General features: G+C 40.5%; 1 protein-coding gene across 1 annotated transcript; it reads left to right on the top strand.

Annotated features, from left to right (window-relative positions):
* Positions 1 to 668: 668 nt before the first annotated feature.
* On the top strand, positions 669 to 22,353 carry valopa (vertebrate ancient long opsin a). Its single transcript, XM_086179758.1, has 5 exons — positions 669 to 1,320; positions 4,725 to 4,935; positions 10,620 to 10,737; positions 12,951 to 13,184; positions 19,350 to 22,353. The coding sequence occupies exons 1-5, from the start codon at positions 957 to 959 to the stop codon at positions 19,584 to 19,586; spliced, it is 1,164 nt and encodes a 387-aa protein (XP_086035884.1). The 5' UTR covers positions 669 to 956; the 3' UTR covers positions 19,587 to 22,353.
* The last annotated feature ends 987 nt before the right edge of the window (positions 22,354 to 23,340 follow it).

Here is a 23,340-nt window from a genome sequence, read left to right on the forward strand (position 1 = left end):
GAGCCTGCTCACAGGACTTCAGCGTCACCACAGTCAAGTTGTTTCTAAACTGCTTTCAGGGTAGAATTCTTTTATCCCTCTCTTTAGCTTTAAATTATGTTTATTTTTCCTTCTTTTTGAGTTATTAAATTTGTACACATGCACGTTTATCAGCAGCAGCATAGATCTAAATATGCAGGGATTAGCACAAAGTGTTCTTATTAGTTAAAAGTGATGATATTTGACAAGTTTAATACTATATATTAGCATTCTGCACCATACAAGTTGCTCATGCATCTTCGGCGGAGTAACACAAAAGTGATTTGGCCAACTAAATTACTTCCTTCAAAAATTACACGAGCAAAGTGAGCCACGTTACAGGAGTGGATGATTTAATGATGTGCGCAGTAGAACTTTATGAGAGGCGCCAAAAATCAGAGACAGACCTCATTATGAAGTGATAATTGGCTGAAGGGGCAGTCGAACGATCACCCCTCGAAGGCGCCGAGGTCAGTGCGCGTCAAGTTGAGACTTTATTGTCGCCGGTGTCCAGAGCGCTCAGAGAGGCGCACGTGGTGGTTCCCTCAGCTGGAGCGCAGCAGCGCAGACGCAGCCGCCTATATAAGAGCTTCCCAGATGTCATTGAGCGGTCACTCAAGTTGCAAGCGCTTCTCAAGGCATCACCTCCGCCCTCACATGTAGCCTAGCTCCCTAACAGCTGCAGCGGGATCCTCTCTCCGCCGGCGCTCCACCATGTGCCACGGGCAGCGCGGATTCCAGAAGCTGAAGTTTGTTGAAGGAGCGTCCCGGGGCGCGGAGGATGCTCCTCCACTGCGCAGCTAGTGCGCGTCACAGCAGAACGCGGCTGTCCAGGAGGGAGCCACTTTAAATGAAGTTGCCATGACATAAAGAGAACCAGCTGGATTTTCACTCAGTTAGGCTGACCCGCACACTTGGCTGCACCCCGGGCATGGACAATGGATACTTTAAGCCTGTCAGTGAACGCTGTGTCCTACACCGTGGCAGCCGAACTCTCCTACACCGATGATCCCTTCAACGGACCCATCAAAAACATCGCACCATGGAACTTCACCATCCTGGCCGTGCTTATGTTTGTAGTCACCTCGCTGTCTCTGAGCGAAAATTTCCTGGTCATGTACGTCACTTTTAGATTCAAACAACTCAGACAGCCTTTGAACTACATCATAGTCAATTTGGCCATAGCTGACTTTCTTGTCTCCCTCACCGGTGGACTTATAAGTTTCCTGACAAACGCCAGGGGCTATTTCTTCCTTGGGCATTGGGCTTGCATCTTGGAGGGGTTTGCTGTTACTTTTTTCGGTAGGTGTCTTTTCTTCACTTTCTTTCCGGCATCGCACGGCTGCGCGTGAGTGTAGTCTATCTCCCGAAACTGTAGGTGTCAGTGTCGGAGCGGGTTGTGATGTAAATATTACGAAAACGGCTTTACGTTGCGCAATCTCAATCTTAAAACAGCTGTTTGCACATCTGGCAAATCTGGTAGGAAGGTCGAGTAAAAGTGTCATTTAAGTTGTTTACGGTTGATATTACAAAGAATATAAAAATAAATAAATGGCCACAGTAACCAGAATTACACTGCAAGGAATTAACAAGATATTACCTGTGAGGAAATTAATACCGTCAGATAATTCGATATCACAGGCGAGCAAACACGTTTCTTAACATTAGAGGGATTTTTACAGATGTTGTAATGTGTTGATAAAGATTCGATCAGCTCTAGAAATTAATTTTGGAAGTGCATATCACCTTCAACCTGCTCCTTTTTTTTAAAGCCCGGTCCATTTAATGCAGCACATGGTGAGTTCAAACCAGATCTGAGGATTGGGATGAAGGAATTCAAATCTTGATGAACTTTGAAGACCCCCCCCCCCTCCACACACACACACACACACACACACACACACACACACACACACACACACACACACACACACACACACAAACGCATAAGCTCACCTACTGCAGGAAACAGCTGCCATAAATGCACTGTTGTGAATGAGATCATGGTGGAGACTTAATGTTGCAGATTTTTCAAGAAACAAAACCTGAATCATATTTGCTGCTCTGGATCAATATGAATGAATACAGACTGGAGGATCCGAAACATAATGGTGTAAAGCCACACTCCCAGCAGATGTTAGCACATGCTCACTTGGTGCATGACTTGTCATAAGTAGGTTACAAGGCACCACCACAACCATCAATATCATTCAATTTTCTCACTGGATTGGTCTGAGGTCTCTACTGAAAGCCTGTTTAAGACCAATTACAAGGCTCCCTGAGTGGATACCAGGAGAGTGAATATGTAATTGATTTAGACTTAAGTTTGTAGTCACCTGAATCCCATTTTGGTGATGGACAAACAGGTCAGTCACAAGGTGTCTTAATTACACAGCATCCAGCAGTGTTACTTTACGAGGGGTGCACATCTAGAATAAGGTGTAAAGTTGAACCATTTCAAGCGGGGGGGTAACCGGAGCGTGAAAACACCCCACGCTGATTCAGGTATGGTGTGTATTATGACCAGAAGACTCCACCTCTGACTTGTAACATTGTTCAGAGTCTTGACAAAAATAACTCTGGTCAAAGATTAGCTGCAGCACCAGGACGAGAGGCTCTGACTAAAGCACCTGGCTGACGTAATAAATGACCAGCAAGGAACCATGATGATGAATAGTCAATATCATCTTTAAAGGCCTGAATTTGGCCTTTTTCAGATTAAGATGCTTTGCCTTCAGGAGCGATTTTTGTTCATGTAGGGATACAAAATATTCTTGAGGGTTTTTTTTCAAGGTTGGTCATAAATTTGGTCTTACAACGTTCTCAATTTGATTATGATACCAAAACTGATAAAGATACTTCTCTTAAATGGGTATGTGAAAAAATAATCATAACCTTTGAGGGCAAGTTCCCTACATATTCTGGAAATTAATCATGTAAATATTACAAGTTAAGAAATGCAGACCAAAATTGGACAGAAATATTATTAAGTTCATAAAACTAAAATTCAAGATATATATGAACAAGGTAAAATGCCAACAAAATAAATCATGCGCATGTTTGAATTTTTTGGGCAGCATGGCTCAGGGGTAGAGTGGCCGTCTAGCAACCGAAGGGTTGCTGGTTCGATCCCCGATCCCGGTGACCATGTCGAAGTGTCCTTGAGCAAGATACTGAACCCATAATTGCTCCTGATGAGTAGGTTGGCGCCTTGCATGGTAGCCTCCACCATCAGTGTAATTGTGAATGGGTGAATGAGATGACACTGTAAAGCGCTTTGAGTGCCGCTAAGGTAGAAAAGCGCTATATAAATTGAGTCCATTTACCATTTTAATTTTAAGATTTCTTCAGCTTCTCAAACACATCATGACTTTTCCAAAACAAGCTTCAGATTTTTACTCTCATATTAAACTAAAACCAAACATATCTTCTTGGCTGCCACATTTCCGGTCGCGCGACACAGCTCAGCTGGACACGTCTGGGCTGTTTTGACGTTTGCTAATTAGCAATGTAGTGAAAATACTCGGGGGTGATGCAGCCACCCAAGCTTTTCAAGAAATCATGTCATGTTATTACGAGCTGCTTGTTGGATATCGAATCGCCCATCCCTCACTTTTACAGCAGTTTACAACCTTGCGGCTAACGACCTCTACAGGATGGCATTAAGCTAGCGCATTTTTGCATCTGACTGTCAAAACAGGCTGGAGGTCATGTGCTGTATGGTCAAAAACAGCTGTAAACACCTTGGCTTGAAGCACACATTTTAAATATGCTGCGAGAACGCTCCTGAAACCCAACTGAGACTGACATATTGCTCTCTTAATTGGAAAATGCAAAATTTGGGAAAAATCCAATCGTGATTTTTACATTTTTTTTAAATTTTTTAACCCTTTTCAAATCTGGAGGATTTTTTTTTTGAGAAAAAAAAGAGCGTTCGTGTAATTGTAAGCTCTGACATGGTGCCTCCTCTGTGTCTTGGCAGTAGGACGGATGCTACTTTTAATATTCTGCTCAGAATTATCTTAACGTCTGTGCGACTGCCTAGATAAAGCGATGTGCTTCTAGATGTGCACTGTCCCTCCACACCGTCTCAGGTCTACTCTAGAGGGTAGAAAAAGAGCACTGACGTACTCGAGTCAGTTTCATTAGCCAACCTTTTCAGCGACTCTTGTTTAAACGTGTGAGGTATAATTGAACATCCTGGTCTCTGCCGCTCTCTTTTGTCTCTTCCAATGAGCGTACTCAGCTGACACTGATAGTACCTGGCTGCAGAGATTGGTAATTACCCGGTTGGTGAGAGTGAGTTATTACCATAATTAAAGTGTGCTTCTTTTTTTTTTTCAAGGCCATTAGGAGACAGCCTAATACACCCTCCTGGATATTTAAACTATTTCTAGTGACAGTTCCTCTACTTTTAACTCTGAGCATTATAGAATTGGGATAATTTGCCAAATATGAAGGAATAGCTGCACGGAGTATGAACCAGGCCAGTTCCAAATGCTGAGATATCATGAGATCTAATGATCGAGGGAAGCAATTTAAAAGAGATCACATTCTGCACTCAAAAATTGCAACATAATTTTGTCATTCTCGGTTATCAAATGAAAAGCACAGATTTTCATAGATATTAAAAATAAATTCTAGGATTTGGTGGGGTTTTGTAATCTTCTATGAGCAGCAGACTGACCTCCTGCTGTTTGCCTCAGGGATCGTGGCCCTCTGGTCGCTGGCTGTTCTTTCCTTCGAACGGTTCTTCGTGATCTGCAGGCCTCTGGGGAACATAAGGCTGCAAGCGAAGCACGCCATCCTAGGTCTGCTGTTTGTCTGGACCTTCTCCTTCATCTGGACCTTTCCTCCAGTGTTAGGCTGGAACAGATACACTGTAAGCAAGATTGGAACCACCTGTGAGCCGGACTGGTGAGAAATGTCCCTCTGTCATCTATGTTCACACTTGGGCTTTATATTTTCATGATCAGTCCTCACTGAAAGATTGTCTATGGTGAAATTTTTTTGAGAAACTGTCCATATGACAGTGAAGGTTGTGGATTATCCAGAAGAACTTCACCTTTGTTTCTTAGAGATGTGTTGCTGCTTTACTTATATTTTCAGATCTTACTGTTATGCTTTGAGCCTTAAAAATTAAATTCTATTCAGTTCTTCTTTGGCAGCCCAGTTTCAGAGCGCAATATCTCTAAGAATCAAAACTTCATCGTACAAAATCACTGTCATGAAAAAAAAGGTTTGTATGAAGTGACCCTTTAATTCTGGAGGCTGCAGTTGTTTATTTAGCTGTCAGAGTGCACTGATGCAGAGAAAGGATTGCTTTATTGTTTTGCTTGGAAATGGTGATGACTGTGAGTCATGGATGCTATCTAATGCCTGCACACACACACACACACACACACACACACACACACACACACACACACACACACACACACGGACACAGGTGTTCTGGTATTGGCATGAAAAATCATTCCTTCACTTCAAATAATCAAAAACAGAATTAGCAATTTAATCATCCAGGTTACTTTTGGCTCATTTTGGGACAATGAATATCTAACCCTTAATCAGTGTGTGTGGACTGAATGAAAGTCCACTAGCAATAAAAACTACTGTTGTGTATACATAGACTTGAGTCTAGGAATGGCAAAGTACCACTATTTCCATGTATGCTACCGATCCAATATAGTCTCTTTCGATCTCTGAAAATGTTAAATGTGAACAAAAATATTCCACAATATTCCCTACTTTCATAAAGAAGTAAAAACAGGCAATTGGATTGTGTTATACACTTAACAAATGTTTTCTGTCTGTGTTACATCAGACTCTTCTAACTGTACAGCATGTAGCAGAATGTTGCTCGGTTATGTTTCTGTTGGAATTTGGGCTAATTTGATCATATTTGTATGCATATTTCAAATATCCAATCAGTGAGATGAGCCAGTATTGGGTCAGTACCAATATCAGTTATCACATTGGCACATCCATACCAGGAACTGCTATATATTGCTGAAAAAAACAATGAATGGTATCAAAAACAAAGTCTGATATCAATACAGACTCAGGGATTGTAACATTCAGTCTTTAATTCCACGTGAAAATCTACTGGTGACCCCTGACCTTTGGCTGGGATATAACCTGGTTATGTGATATAACCAGACACTTAGAACACAAACAGTTCAGCATGATAAAATGTTTGACAATCAACCCACTGGCTTACATCAACATTGCTGCTTCAGCCTTAAGAGCAACCGTTGTGAACGTTCTCATGGTTAAAGTCAAGAGGAAGTCCATGCTGACCTTGGCCCTCCGGGGGCCATCTGGTTAATGCTGTTTAGCTGCTGTGATCAAAGACGTGCACATCGGGGGCTGAGTCTCCGCCTCGAGCCCTGTAAGGAAACTATTGCTCAGATGAAGCGTGGGGGTTGGGATGGTCCAGACAATCCAATTAAAAAAAATTACCTTATGGAGACACCAACATACAGATGACCCCATCCACCTCTGACTGCACCCAGCTTGAGATCTGTCAGAAAACATTTGGTTAACAGCAGGAGCTTGAGCTGTGCAGGAGTGAGAAGTCCAGAATGCTCCTACATGCAGAGTCAGTATGCATTTTAAAAGCCTCATTTATGTGCAACTTTTTTATCATTGGATGCATTTGGATGTTCAGCTTAAAAGAGAGGTTTTATGTGATAGTGCTGGTGAAGTGTTAGGGAAATGACAGTTGGCATACAATCTGTGAAGCAGTTTTCCTTCATGTAGGTTTTTAATTATATCAACCATCAAACTTTTAATACCAACCAAGTGCAAGCAGTTCACTCTCCTCCCATGTTCCGGCAGCTGCATCAGTCTCTGGTCCAGGAGGAATCCTGAACAACAGAACATGACCTAAGTTTCATTTATATTTGGATGTTTGGAATATGTGGAGCCTTCACCATATCCTTAGCACGTGAGCTACACCGTAGCTGAGCATTCAGCTGATGTAGCAGAGTCTGGCTTCAAATTAACTTAAATGGTGCTTTGCTGATCCTCTTTGGAGTTGGAGCAAATGAATGTGGACTGAAAGTTACATTTCCAGAAATAAATGGAGCACTTAAAAAGAGCTCAGACCTGCAAAGGTATTTATGTGGAAAGGCTTAGGAGGAAATGCAATGTCACGAAGTGGACTAGTCACTGCTGTTGCCGTTTGCATCACATAATAGGTAACATTACATTTCTAGGGAGGTGCAGGTGTATAGTATGTTACAGGGTACTCTGCAGGGTATGTGGCTATGTATAGTCCCACCATAAATCAGGACTCAATGCAGTATAATTCAAGCTTTTGAGAGGGTCACCAGTTAGGTTTTCATGGATGTATTTTGATATGCATTTTGAGTACTGAAAAAGATTGATGGAAATGGCAAAATTGAAAAAAAAAAAACTCCTTTAATTTCACAAAAGATGGTTTGTTTTATTTAGTGCAGTTGTTAATCTTTTTCAAACAAGGTTAATTTAGCAATCTGAGGGATGGAAACTCAGTTTCTCTGATGTTGTGCGTCTGGATCTCACGTGGCTGACCAGCTGTTTCTGCAGCTGTCGTCTTCTCTGTCGTTGTCTCTGGAGAACATGCAACATGTTTGATACGAGCTGGTTCTCTTGAACGATTGCAAATAATTCAAGGTAATTCTGTGAAACAGCTCGTTTTTTTCTACTCCGTTACATCCTCAGCCATTGCCTATACTGCCATCTTCTGGTGGGATTATGCAGTCTGTTTTGTTCGTTCTATCTTCTTTCGACATTTTAGAATTTTCTTGAAATTCAAATGAGTGAAGTGAAATGGAGACACAATTATTGTGTAAATTTGACAATAATTGTTCTGGTGCTGAAATGTTGGATGAAACACATTGGGTGTTTGTTAGGCAGATGTGCAGCTCTGCATTCTCCAGTCGTCCATCCATCCATCCATTTTCTACACCCTGGACAGATCGCCAGTCCATCACAGGGCCATCAGGAGCAATTAGCGGTTCAGTATCTTGCTCAAGGAAACTTTGAGGGGCAAGTGAGGGTCGAACTCGCGACCTTTAGGTTGCTTGACAGCCACTCAACGTCTGAGCCAAGCATTCTCCAGTAGTTTCCAATTTTAATTATATTTTTGGCAGACGGGCCTGCTGCTTCATTTTACTTTTATGCGATGAAAGTATAGCCAGGAGTGTAAATGATGACTCATGTGAGGAAACAAATGAAGAAGTTAAATGTGAGCCATGTCAAATGAAAGTGATCTATTAGGATGGAAATGGATTTTAATTTGGTTTTAGTCTTTTGAGAAATTAGTTTCAGTTTCCGTAGTAATTTGACTTAGAGTTGTTTTGATCTAGTTCTACTAAACGAAGCATGAAACCATTGTTAGTGAAGAAAAAATTAAGCCTAGCTTCATAATGAATTCCTCATTTTTGTTTTGTCTGAGCCCACTTAGGCCCCATCTATGACAGTGCCACTGAAATGAAAAGTGTCTTTTTATACCAGACTTAAACACAGCAGACTTAAACCTACAGTGCAGCACTTTAAAAAATCGCACAATTAATTCCTCAACAAACGAGTTCTCACAACACTCAATATGCTCATCACCACCAGGTAAATCTCTTTGCATTAACAGTATATGGAGTGCATCCAGAGCTTCTTTCCCATTGGCCAAAATACCTACTAACATGTGCGAACACCTGTTTTATTTCTGCACTGGAGAGTAGTTGAAGCGGTATTCCTCCTGGATTAAATCACCCTGTATTAGATAGAGCATTTATCAGCTTGGCCCTGATTGCCATAGATGGGAACACAAAAGTGGGGCTAATGAGGTATTTTGCAGCTGGCCCGTGGTTGAAGCATATTATCAGCAATATACGTAGAGGTAACGAAAGCTTTTCCCCTCCTTCACACCGTTGCTGTCCTCCATGCTGCTTTTTCTATTGCTACCAAAGATTGTCTACAAGCCCAAAATGCTACATTCTGTTGCTTTTTTTGGCAAAATCTTTGTCTTCTTTCCAATGCATTTGTGAACGTGACACAAAAGCAGGCAACTCTTCATCTGTTTGAATTGTGAACCAGACCTGTCAGCTTTATAAAACAGATTTAAAAAAAAGTGTGTGCATGCTGGTGTGGATGTGTGTGTGTGTGTGTGTGTGTGTGTGTGTGTGTGTGTGTGTGTGTGTGTGTGTGTGTGAATGTGTGTAAAGGTATAAGCTTCTCCCGCCTTTTGCCTGAATGGCTCACCCTGTTGTACTGTTTGCAAATATACTATTATATATGTAGTAGAAGCCATTTTGAAGATGTTTCCAAAGCTAAATGTTAAATGATGTAATATAGAATACTTCAGTTATTATCACAAGTCTGATTTACTAGATCTAACTCCAACAACACAAGCTTAACAAATCACATTGTTTTTTCCCCATCCTTCTGCTACACATCCATAGTTTAAAGACCTCCAAATTGTTTAAAATTTGTGACTGTGGGGGGAAAAAAATCCAAGGGCCATGAGGTCAACAACAAGAGCTGATTTAGTTTCAGTAAAATTAAAGAGGGCAGAAGTGGCAGGTTCAGGTGGAGACATGTGAGCACATCCAAAGGGTGAACGTATGTATGGGTGCGATTAGAATGAAAATTACCACGTTTGCCCGTGTCGGCATGGGTGCGATTAGAACAAAAATTAGCATGATTCCCCATGTAGGCGAGAAGTGTGAATGATTCGCATGGACCTCTGAACATAGGGGGGATTACTGATAGTTACTCTCTCAAGGCTCAGAGTGAGCTGCTATCAAGGGGTCCAGCATGTCTAGAAGCACACCCCATTAGAAGTTATTTAGTGCAGATGTACTTTGCAAATCCTGCACGACTGTACTGTGTATTAGTGTAAAGTGTGCTATGAGCTTATCAAACTGATTTGTTTGTTTGCAACAGTGACTCACAAACTCAGCAGAGCTTTACTCTGTTTGTGTGTGTGTGTGTGTGTGTGTGTGTGTGTGTGTGCGTGTGTGCGCGCGCACGCGTGAGTCACGACCTGTAATTCTGCATATAAATGAATAAGGATCACAAACAAGTACTCACTTCCCTGGCTGAAGAGCTGTGCATGTACAAATACTTCACCAGACACACGTGCAAACACATACACACTCTGCCTGCCAGGTACTTCCTTACAAATTAAACTGGAGCTTGCTTCATTTGATGATAGTAGGTATTCTCATGGAAATAACATAATTAGGCTAAATTAGTAGCCTGAGGGCCCCTAATTGTGTCACAGAGATTTGTCTCAGCTGTGAAATTTCCATTTTAACCGAAGCTCAAATGAGGTGCAAAACTGTCTCTCTCCCAACAGATAAAAGCCTCTGAATGTCAAAATGACATTTCACAGAAGTGTTGGAGCCGAGAAATTATGGGAATTCTAACCATTTTGTTCTTAAAGGGACATTGGGGTTCAGTTTGATTGAACAAATTTGTTACATGCATGTATATTTCAGGAGCAATAATTGGATAAAACTGTAATGCTCAGTTCTATGAGTGTATCATTGTTGCCAGTTTATGCTCTGACTAAACACAGCTTCAGTTAAAGTGTGTCGTCCACCTCTCAACAGGTATTCATCCAACATCGTAGATCACACCTACATCATCACTTTCTTCGCCACCTGCTTCATTTTGCCTCTGGGAGTGATCTTCTTCTGCTATGGAAAGCTCCTGCGGAAGCTCAGGAAGGTCAGTGTGACATATTCTTTTATGAAAGCACTTGAGAAATCATTACAGATTTACCACTCATTCCTACAAAATATATATCGATATAGATATATACTTATGTGTGTATATTTATGTGTGTATATATATATGTATAAATATATGTGGTGTGTGCCAGACCATCATAAGAGCCCGTCATCATTACATCACAAGAAGATTGTAAGACTTACATTTCTCTCTAGATAAAAAGCATATACTTCCATTTTCAGTGGCTTTTGTCCATCAACAGGATTCCACAAAAACAACAAAGCAGATTTTCACCAAACTTGGTGGAAGGGAGTAACACATTCAGTTTTAGGGCAGATTAGTCATAGCGACACCTGGTGGTAACAGGAAAAAAAATGAGACCCACTGGTCCACATTTTTCCAACCCCAATCCAGTGCTAATATACATCGGCCAATACTGGTTTCTAGAGCAGAGACTGTTTTCTTGAATATTACTATCCTTATCGTTGCTGGCACTATGTTCATTGTTCCATTCTGTGCAATTTACATTTACTGGTACTTCAAAATATATATACAAATACATTCAAATAAAATGTGTTCCAAACCAATTTATTTTGTGTGGTACATGTCCACGATCAGCGCTCGGCACCATTGTTCCAATATTTGAACTCTAAAGGAAGCCAGCCCATCTGAATAATGTCACACGATATTCCAGATCCTATTTTCCATCTCTATTTTGATGAACTTCTCTTTTCCACTCTTCATACATTTGATGAGAAGAAGCCTGAAGACATCTACAAGCTGAATTAAAGTTACAGTTACGCCACCTAGTGGTTACAGGAAGTGTAATGGCACTGTTGTCCTCACATGAAGTACAGCAACATATAATTTTGTGTGTTGTTTTTAAGCGCCACCTAGTGGATGCAGGAGGTGACGTTTATGCCACAGAGCACAGATTAGTTTGCTTCTTTATACAAAATCTAAACATTAAGGGGTTTCACTCATCACTGCTTGCATGGTTCAGTTCTAGTTCCCAAGTGCCAGATGTATAAAACTAGGTTTCTTCTCCTTCTTTGTGTCTCTCCTGAGGTCAATGTATCAGATAACCCAGTGTTTCCTATACATTGATTTTTTTTTCCTTTTCTTTGTGGCAGCCCATCATTGATTTCACTTTATTGATGTTCTATTGTTTTAACAATTTGAAATAGGTAAGAAACTATTTAATTACTGCAAGCATTGAAATCTCTCTCTCTCTTGCTTACAAACATTTTGACAACGGATCCGTCTGTAATGATGGCTGTTTTGTGCTCGTTGCACAGACGCCCTGTACACTATCAAAGGAGCTTGCTGTGCCAGTTTTCAGCTTATGTGTCATTGGCGTACCTCACAAAATATGGTGAAATGTCAGGGAAATATACTGATGTATTATCCATATTTTTTAACCTGGATCAATACAATGAACTGAATGTCAACATACTGAAGATATTTTTCCATGTGATATTCCCTCCGTCTTGTATGTTGGTCCATGTGTGTTTAACTGGGTTGAGATCAGCTGACAGTGAAGACCGTAACATGTGATGTGCATCGTTTTCTTAATCATCAAACGATTCCGTGATTCATCTGTTCTTGATGTCTGTATTCATTAAGTTTTGTAGTTGAGTTTCACCATTATTTATTCATGTTAATGAGTCGAACTCAATAAAACAAACACAATTTTATCATTACTTTTCTTGAATTATCTTTGATACTATTTAGTTCAAGTCGGTGAACCGTAGCACAACCCTCCCGAACCTGTCCAGTTGCATTTAGGGTGGTTACAGGCTGCAGGTCATGTCAAGGAATCAAGCAATGGATGGAATACAAAATGACATCTTTGGTCTTAGCACTTCCATCTGAGTAGATTTCCTGACAATGTTAAGAGTGCAATGCAAAATGTGCATGGAATATTCCAAAAATACCAATAAAAAAAGACTCATTTCAGCTAAATTCAGTATTTTTTGTCATTGGTGGTCTAGCGCTATGTAGATAAAACAGAGAATGAAGCTAATTGTTGCTATACCTCATTTGACAAAAAAAAACTTGATGAGCTGATGCTTTTTGTCTTCAGACATTAGGCCAGTCTGCAGCTGGGTGTCTGCCATATTCCTTCCATTCGCTATCATTTTTCCTCTTCTTTTGTATACGAACATATGTGCAGTACATGACGTATGATGAGTTTCATCTTCCTCCAGGTATCTCATGGCCGTCTCGCCAACGCCAAGAAGCCAGAGCGGCAGGTGACCCGTATGGTAGTGGTGATGATTGTGGCATTCATGGTGGGATGGACACCGTACGCAGCCTTTTCCATACTGGTCACTGCTTATCCAACCATTGAACTGGACCCCAGACTGGCAGCTATTCCTGCCTTCTTCTCCAAGACAGCTGCCGTTTACAACCCAATCATTTACGTCTTCATGAACAAACAGGTAACTTTTCATTTCTGCTCATACATTCCAGCCATCATATTTTGATCCCATCTCTTTGGTATATTTAAGTATTTTTTAGTGCTGTGTGTAGCTGGCTATTGAAGTGTATTGATTGCCAGCTAAATGTCTTCCTTCGCCAGAGCTGAGACGCTTTATGCAGTGGATAAAAGCTGCTCCAGAATACTGAGATGTTTCTTCTGTTGTTGTTGGGACTCAGCCTGTCTCTTAATAATGCATGATGTATGAATAAATGAATTGTGCTCTACAGAGGGTACAATTGTCCACACTATCTTGTGGCTCTGTTGAAAAATACATACTGTAATTCTATTTTGCTTGTGATGTTTGAAAGGCCAATGCTGAAGATCAGTCTGAAATTGAATATAATTGTGACATCCAGTTAGATCCCATATGATTGAGACACACACTATTTGGGTAAATACGACTGAGTTTATGATCGGTAAGAAGAGATCATATTCAGTTTCTCAACGCACGACATCCAGTCCACGTTTCCACACCATAGACAGGATAAATCTTCTGGACAGGCCTAGTGTGCCTGAAAAGTCAAACTAAATCTGTGAATGTCAGGGGGCAGCAGTGGTTTTGTGGTTCTACCCACATCGACCCGAAATGTGTTTATGAATCCATTGAAGGAAAATACCCTGAATGAGACACTACCATGTCTTTTCTGATCACCTCAAACAGAATATGGTCGTAGTAGGAGTGCTTGCATAGCCTGGTATAGTGCTATAACTACAAAAAACAAAATGGAAAAAAACAACAATAGACAAAGAAAAAGACAAGCTTCAAAAAGCTCAGAATAAACAAATGAGGGTTGTTCATAATGTTGATTGGCACTCTCTGGCCAGTGCTCATACATAACCCGTTTACCTTGTGGAATCCTTCCATCATGAGGGTTTCTTTTAATGTTCATTTAGAGCTGCATTCAGATTTTTGGTTTTACCTTAATGATCATTTTGGACGATGTAATTTTTAGCGTTGATGAACTAGATTTACAGATGTCCATGAGGATAAACAAACCCTAATTCCACATTTTTATCTCAATTTCACAAACAGATCAAAATTCCATGTCTGGGAGCCCCATTTGGTCTGACTGACCTACTTCTGTGTTTAAATGGGTCAGCCAATGTCACTGCTAAGACATTGACTGGATGTAAATAGCACGGTTAGCAGGCAGATTCTGATTTGAGCAGAGCTCCTGCTGCTCGAGCCAAAGTGCTAGTACTTAAAGAAGTCAATTGACCTCTATTGCTTGAGCGTGATATCTCTCTCTCTCTCTCTCTCTCTTAGTTACATAACAGGGGAACGTCAACTAGAATCATGGGAGATCCATGATACATGACTACATCTGCTTGATGTTGCGCGTTTATAAAGAGGGAGCCACTTACGTCAGGAGGTTTCTAAAGTTATAGATAAGATATTCGAGGCTCGTCTATTTATGATCTATACTACTGCTCCCCTCTCTCATATTATATGTATTTCCCATTTAACTTGAGGCTTTCATTTACATCATTAATCAATAGGAACTTTCTAAGGGAGTAAAATCCTGTAAAAAAAAAAAAAAAAGTAAAATTTGACTAATTTGTTTGGAAAATACTTAACTATTTTTTTGCCATTGATGCTGAGCCGTAACAGGGAAAATATGTTGATCCCTGTGGTAAAAATATACAAAAAATATAATCCTTTCTCTTTCAAATCCAGCTGGAGTTTATTGAAAGTAGGAGAATTAAAGTGTGGGCACAGCAAAAGTACATTTCCCATCAGAAGATATTCAACTGCTTCAGTCACACTTGAGAAAGACGACAGCGATATTCTTTGACTTCGTGCTCTCGTCATGGGATGAGAAAGGGACTCATTCAAGCAGCAGTAAAAGATTATTGTTGACACTACTCCTGGAGGAGAATTACGTGTTTTCGAAGAGTTTAACATGAAGATCCTCTTAAGAGAGAAATTTACTGTGCTGTTAAATCCCAAACCTGTGTTTTACAAAAGAGTCAACGACTCTGACCTAGAAATCCACCGAGCAGACCAACACAAATGGGCTTGAAGTATTATATCTTCAATTCTTGTTTCCCTCTAATTTGCACTAACCTGATGAATCAGATGGGGTTTTTTTGTTTTTTTTTCATTTCTTCACAAAATCAGTGGGAAGTCACCCATAGAAACTGTCTGGAAAAGGGCAGACAAAATACTTGGCAGATAATCTGATCAACAAACTATATGACTCTTGAAGTCAGCTGGTAGAAGAGCAAAAAAACAAATCCGATCTGTTTGCGGCAAATTCTGTGTTCTGATACTTGTCTTTCATCAAAAGCAGTAACTTCTCCTGTAATTTGGGCAAAAGTAGCATCTCAGTTGGTTCGGACCAGACGAGCAAGCCTCCCCATGTGAGACACTGAGGCTTGGGCACCCAAGTCCCTTTTAATGGTTCACCAGTTGTCCTTTGGACAACATCTGTAGGTCCTAACCCCTGCAACCAGCCATTTTGGATTCTATAGCACAATTGGGACCGTTCTCAGAGTGTGTCAGATTGTTACTCCAGACATTTTTTTGTGCCTCTTACACTTCAACTTGCAGGACTAGTGCAAACTGCTGACCAGCTGTCCAGAACCATATCCGTCTGTCATGCAGAGTTCTCCCTGGAGGATGTACCAGCCCATAAAATCAGCCCTAGGCTTGATTCTTTACTGAATCTGAAAAAAGAACATCATGGTGGAGAACTGCTGGATACAGCAAGTCATTCAGAGGATTTTCTCTGAAAGATGGAACAAATCGTGCAGGGAATTTTGGTGCAATTTCCAGTGGTTGATATTCTTTTTATGTTCTCATTGGTGACAGCCTTGGAGGTAAGGTACCATATTATCTGGCTGTTCTTCTATCAGTCTGCTCCGTTCCGTTCTAACTAAATGGTTGAAGGGTTTTATTCAATTTTGGCACAAACCTCTTATTTGTACGTCACTTGAGTTGATTAGATATGTTGATGGTTGGAAAAGGTCACATTCTTCTAATTGTGGTGACTCAGGAACTCTTTGAAAGATCTGGCACAAACATCCACTTGCACTCGAGGATGAGTTCATCACAAGAGGGGGGTCAGAGGTCATTGTGACTTCACAGCTAAATGATTGCAATGCTCACAACAGATTAGACAAGATTACATAAATTTATTATGACAAAACTTGGATTAAAATGATGCCATTTTATGTTCAAAAGGTCATAATTCAGCTTCAGTGTGACATCAGTGTTGTATATAAACACTTTTATTGGCCAGTAGTTGCAATCACGAGGCAGGAATTAGGGCCTGAGCCTGAAGGTACTTCAGACACATTAGCAGCACTAAAAACACACACTAAACAGTGTCCCAGCACCCCCCCCCCCCCCCCCCCCAACACCCATGAGGCCGCTCGGCCAGACGGCCCAGAGCCGGTTTTCACATACACACCCATTCAAATCCTGGTACTAGACTGTTCTTGCTGTCAGTGAGCGCGCGCAATATGCGCATTATGCGCATAACGTGCATAATCTAATTTCACCCCCTGAACATGCATGAAATTCACTGAAATTCGGCACAATTGTCCGGTCTGGCTACACATTCACTAATCTAAAAAAAACTAAAAAAACTAAAAAGTCAATAGCGCCACCTACGGAGCCACACAACTACAAGATCATTTAAAGATAATTTGACACGCTGTAACTCCTCCCACGAATGTCCCACAAACATGGGACCAACACCGTTGGACTCGTCTCATCAACACGCAAAATTCATACTCTCTGACCCCTCACCTATCTACAACTGAATGTCCACAATTTGGACAAAACTGTCAAAATGAGGACTTTTTTTACCCCCCCAACAAAATCTATCTCCTCCTAGAGCATTAACGGTATCGCTTCCAAACTTACACACATTAATCACACAACTCTGCTCTTCAAATGTTTTTAAAGACTTTGTAGTAACTCACTCGGTATCCATTTTACAAGCCCTCAAAGTCGGGCAGACACATTTCACGCTTACAATGGAAACCAATGGGGAGGCCGTGGCCTTTCATGGTGCATACTCTCAAACAAACGCTTCTCACGTGTACACTACAACTCACACAGCTTTATAAAGCACACCACTGCATTCCTGACAAACATCCCTACAAAAATATGATATTATGTGTCACTTTTGACCAATGTATGCTGAGTTATTTCACTTTTACACACTACAATTCTGTTAATCCTCCTCTGCTCTCCACACCAGCACAGATGAGAGACAGTGCAGTGGGGGAGGGGTTCTTAAAGGGCCGGCTCTCAGCTCTGCTCTCACTCTGCATCAGACTCTGGCTTCTAACTCCTGAACTACAAGTTGACAACGCGCAGGGGCTCAGGCCCTAACAACGCTGCTTGTTCTGCTTCTCTTTTGATCAACAAAGGGCAGTATTTGAGTAGAAGTACTTTGTTAGTTTACTGTTTACTTTGTTTTACCCCAGTACTTAAATAGATGTGAGAGATTCAATTTTACAACTTTGACTCAAGTAAATTCTGTGCTTTGTACTTTTGGCAACTATACCCTTAATTACAGATGTTCAGTTCTTGTGTCCAGTAACGATGACTGTGGCTAGTCTGAGGGTGATAGACTCCAACCCACGTTATTTTGTTGTACATATATAAATGAACTAAACTGTTTTTTGTTTGTTTGTTTTTTATTTTAAAAAAACTAAGTCACCTGCCTTATAAATCGGGTTGAATTATCTGCAGTGGATGGCCATGCTAAATTTGTGTCAAGCTGCTCATTTTACCATTAAGATTGAGATCTTATGACCTTATTCTTCCAGCAGGAATGTTTTAAAAAATTATGTGAGGAGAAAAGTTGGAGGGAAGTAGGAGAGTGAGTAGTTTAACAGCATACGTGTGAGTACTCACAGCAAACAAAGCCATCGACGAAAATGCTATTGCAGCTTTTGGGTTTTTGTGACATCAGAAAAAAAAGGTGTTTTTGGCACTTTGGATAGAACTAGTGTTTAGAGTCAGCGGACTTTTGTGTTAAATCAGACAGGTCATCAAGGTTCAACAGCCACGATTTCTCCCCAGGGCGTAACAGATTGGCTGTTTGAGCTGTGCAAAGTTCAATTAGGGGTTTTGGTTTTAAAGTAATGTGGAAACCAATGATTGTGTTTCTATTAGTGAGAAAATGGCAGTAAAAGGCTTTTGTTCCCAAAACAACTATTCTGCCCTCCCTGAGCATGCAATGTCAGTTTGGTATATGTTTGAATGTACAATTTTTTAGAGTGGTCAAAGTATTGTTCACACAGAAGTATTGCTTTCAGTGTTAGCCCCACTCAAAGTCTACTAACTTAATGCGAACACATTATGGAAAACGCCATAGAGAAGCTAACGGAAATTAGCATTGCTACCACAATCGTTTTTAACTCGTTAAACAAACAGCTTCATTCAACACAAACAATGCAGCAACACACAAAGCAGAGCGAATGATGACAATCAACAATACTTACAGGCATATAATCTCTGTAATTCTTTAGAAAGGTGAAACTTTTGAGAGGTTAGCTGTTGTCTGTCTTTTTATAACATCCAACGCCGAACCTCTAACATACCACTGCAACCTTCAGGTGAAAGTGTGCATACTAGAAGAGGTAGCACGCCCCCCATCTGTTGTAATATTTTATACCACTACACAGGGTCCTTTGGGAAAAGTAGGACAACTTCTGGGATAGGTTGCAAATACGCTTTAGGAGTGGCTTGTTGAACCACTTTAAGTTCCACCTTGCGTACCCTATTGTCCTTGCTTGGTACAGTCTCAACAGCAAGTCCAGTAGGCCGCTGAGTTCTCTTGGCCTGAGAATCCATTAGTAGAACACCTACTACTACTACTGCTACTACTACTATTAGAAGTGGCAGCACAACAACTAAAGTCACTGCAGTTATGGGTGTGAGTATTTCTGAAAGAGCAATGTTTTCCTTTTTTCTGTCATAAACAACACCCTACCGATCTTTGTAATTGATAATAAACGTGTTTGATAACATTTAACAGTTTCTGTCATTTTGTCACTTAAAAACTCTTTTGTCTTATAAAAATGGCCTTTACGCATTGCATTTTCAAATCATTTTAATCCATCCAGCTGATTTAAATTTTTTTTTTTAATTTCTGTCCAGTTCAGGAAGTGCCTCATCCATCTCTTCACCGGCATGGGCACCATCCCAGACAGCAACCTGAACCAGACGTCAGAGCGACCTGGAATTACTGCCGATAGTCACACAGGAGAAATGTCAGCCATTGCGGCCCGTATCCCTGTGGGTGGTACAGCATCGCCCAGGTCTGACGAGTCGCCCACTGACCATGGCTCCTTTGCCCAGCTCCCCATCCCAGAGAACAAAGTATGTCCGATGTAATGGTGAACGTGATCCCAATCAGTGAACTCTCCTGTGACCCACAAAGTCCATATTAACCTTCTGTAAACTCACCGCAGTGTGTTTCAAAAACTGTCCTGACTTGAACAGAACTTTATTCATTTTTATTGATGGAGAGATGGGACAGAGACATCAAAAAGAGCTCCGGCATGTTGCAATAGTTTGCTCAGTATTTGATTAAAATAAGCACAATAGATGGAGCACCAAGGACGGAAACTCTCAGAGCTTTACCTGCTAGATATCTTGTAAATATTTGCTTGCCTGACACTCCTGATGGTGAACTTGGATGTTCTCTCTGGACCATCTGCACACCCAAGTGTTTGCCACATTAGAGGGCACTTTATTACATTTAAGTCTGCCTTCATATCCTCATGCAAAAAGACAGATAAACCTCCAGTGTCTGACATCCATTACTTGGGGCAAGTCAGTATTTTTCAAATACCACAGTGCATCCAGCTTTTCCACTTGTCCTCGCCTTTGAAGTCTGGTGAAAGCGCCCGAAGAAAACACATTGTTTTCCTATGCTGTTTCAGTTCTGAGCATTGGCAGCAGATCTTCATTCATCTCCATGCATCAAGAAGACAGAGCACTCTTCTGAATTTGGACACTTTCATTCTAGCGTGGGTCAAAACTTTCATCTTTTCCTGAGATGGTCAGTGGGACTCAGATTGTCCCTGTTGCCTCGGCTGCTGGTATAGGAGGACAATTTATTTATGAAGTGCTAGCAGAGGATCTACAAGCACACAAACACAATCATATCTAAACACACATACACACGCGTTTGGACTGCAATCCACTGCCTGTATGATGATAAGCTTTGCATAGGCACTGCTACGACAATACTAGCACAATAGTGCTTCGCTAGGCAGTCTTGTACAAAAGCAGTGAGTAATACCATCAGAAGCACAGGTCAATAGCAATATTAAGGCAAAATACCCTCACACAGCTGAACACTTCAGCATTAACTACAGTAGATGTAGCAGTGAGTGACAGAACTTCTTATACTTGAGTCTGTGGTGCATGTGTGTTCACTGTTACTCGATGTATGTCAAACACTGTTGTATTCTCTATGTTTCACAGTGATCTACAATGTTAAATAAGTAATGGTATAGTGTCTGTTTGCTGTGTACTGAGTATGTGTTCCAATCATGTTCCGCCAGTCTGGTGTAGGTAACACTGAACTTAACTTGAAGCTGCTATAAATCAATATTTTAAATGTAAGCAGCATGGATGTGACTATTGCTCATTCTCCAATGTTTTGAAATGAGAATGTTTCATGCTAACTTATTTTAGCATTTTTCTCACCTTTAGATGACAAAAATTGATTAATGGAGTTTTAAATTTTTAAAAATGCTTCACAACTCGAAGGAGAACAAACAAGATAGTAATGCTAATATTTTCTGTGGTTAACATGAACATGCTAGCTTATTTTATCATTTTTCTCCCTTGGTAGTTGACAAAAATTGATTGATGCAGCTTTAAATTAGACTATTTAAAAAAAAACACTTTAATCATCCACAGTATACTTTTGTGTCCTGAGGCAATCCAGATTTTTGGCAGCATCTAATTGAGAAAATCATGTAAAATGTAAGATGCCTGTGGAATTTTCCGATGTTCAGAGCAATCATAGCATTCGGTTACTGATGTTAAATTATTCCCGGCATATCTCAGATTCATATGAATTTGCTGCACCTGTTCAGAAAAGTCATGTTGTGTTTTAATTTGATCATTTTGTATGACAGCATTTCCCCTCTTTAAAAGTGTTCTCATAATTTATGTATAGAGTTGTGGTTTTGTGTTCCCAGTATCACATCAAACCACAACCTAAATATATTGTCCTGCAAATGTTCTGAAGCAGTAGCCTCAACAGACAAAATCAAATCTCGTCATTGCTTGATTAAATGTAACTACTATATAAACAGTTTTTGAAAACATGCAGTGGTTCGCAAAGTCTGCAGGCTCTTGTGAAAAATATTCAGACACATTTGTTTCCTTTCTTTTGTCCCTGCTCTAAAATGCAGACATGTCAAGGTAGCAGAGAGAACAAAGAACCCAGTTTTGAGCTCGTCGCATATTTAAAAGTCTAAAGTAAAAAATCACAGTAACTATGAAAGATGGGTGAAATAAAAAACAATCCAACTGAGCATTCTACAGGGACAAATGAAATAATCTGATATAAGGTGACTAAGGCAAAAAAGTCCCAGTGCAACTCATACTACCGTATAGTGAGTTACTTGTGTTTTCTAGTCATCAACACGTATTCATTTTACCTTAGCCAAGACTCCCCTCAATTTACACACACACACACACACACACACACACACACACACACACACACACACACACACACACACACACACACACAGCAGCAGCAGCAGCAGCAGCAGCAATGTAGTGGACATTTAGGTGCTGTTTTCATGACTTTACCTTGAAGATCAGACAGGATATAAATCGTAAGGATCCTCCAGTGTTACATTGTAATGCAGGATTACAGACCGCATGCTGATAGGGGAGGGAACATGGGTTAAAGGCTCCATTTGCCCCCCTACCATGAATATCAAGATGCTCCAACCTGGTTGTTGTATTGTACTTATAAAAGCATGTCAATACTTGTCCTTCTGTGCATTAAAAAAAATATGATTTACATATGTTTACAGGTTATATATGCATGTTGGTCATAAAAAATGTCTGTATTAAGCTTTTTTTTTTTGGAAAAGCAAATATGCATTGTGTTGTTCTGTTGGTATATTATTTCACCTGTAATAATAAAGATAGGCCTAATCAGAACTGTTTTTTTTAATAGTTTTTATTGTTAGTGTAAGGGTCTCTTCCAGGCTCCCCTTGTGTCTTGGTCATGCCCAGGACAAGATGATCTCACAAGGATAATCCTTATCCAAATCCCTGGCTTCTATTTTTTTTTTCTATTTCCCCACTTCTTTTTTTAAAGACTTTTGACAACTGGAGGGAGGAGGGGCGGGCTTGATATTACACATCTTACATTAGGGTGCAGGACTAAACCATTTGAAGCATTAGAGGGAGGGAAAGTTCTTTTATTTTTGAACATTATATCAAAATATAACAACAAAATGTCATGCGGCAATGATTTATTTTCACAAATACATATTTCTGATATTTCTGCCAGAGTTATGTCATGTAAAGGTGAGAAGGCTCTTTTGGCATCCTCTTTGACCCTGGGACATCTCAATTGGTGCCCCCCCCCCCCCCCCACTCCACCACTTTCACTGAAGGGTTTAATCCAAAAATGCATTCTGACAGATGATGCATTCCCATTTCATTTCCGAAGGATCAAATCTGTCCCACTACAGATTTAGCAATTACTTGTTGAATCACTCATGAGATGGTAGATGTAAACTTGAGTGATTCAGGGGGAAAAAAAGTCTTATGATAATAATCTTCTAAAATTTTCACCCATTTCACGGCACACAGCCACATTGTATAATCATGACACCCTCCCTCCAGCTACGTGGAGCACTCAAAGGACATCAATTAAAATCTGTAACTTTTGTGTATAAGGTAAGAGGAATAAAGCTAGACCAGCAAAACGAGCCACCCCCTGAGCTTCTGGAAATCATACATTTCTCTAATTCAATAAATGTCACGTTGATTTGTGTGTGTGTGTGTGTGTGTGTGTGTGTTTTTTTTCTTTGCTGAATAACTGGGTGAGCTTGCTCGGAATGCTGGATGTAACTCTTTATCACTGGAAATGCACATGAAC

This window comes from Aulostomus chinensis, chromosome 16 (assembly GCF_037954235.1).
Source record: "Aulostomus chinensis isolate RoL2024-O1b breed Wild chromosome 16, RoL_Achi_v1.0, whole genome shotgun sequence".
In the NCBI taxonomy this organism is placed as follows: Eukaryota; Metazoa; Chordata; class Actinopteri; order Syngnathiformes; family Aulostomidae; genus Aulostomus; species Aulostomus chinensis.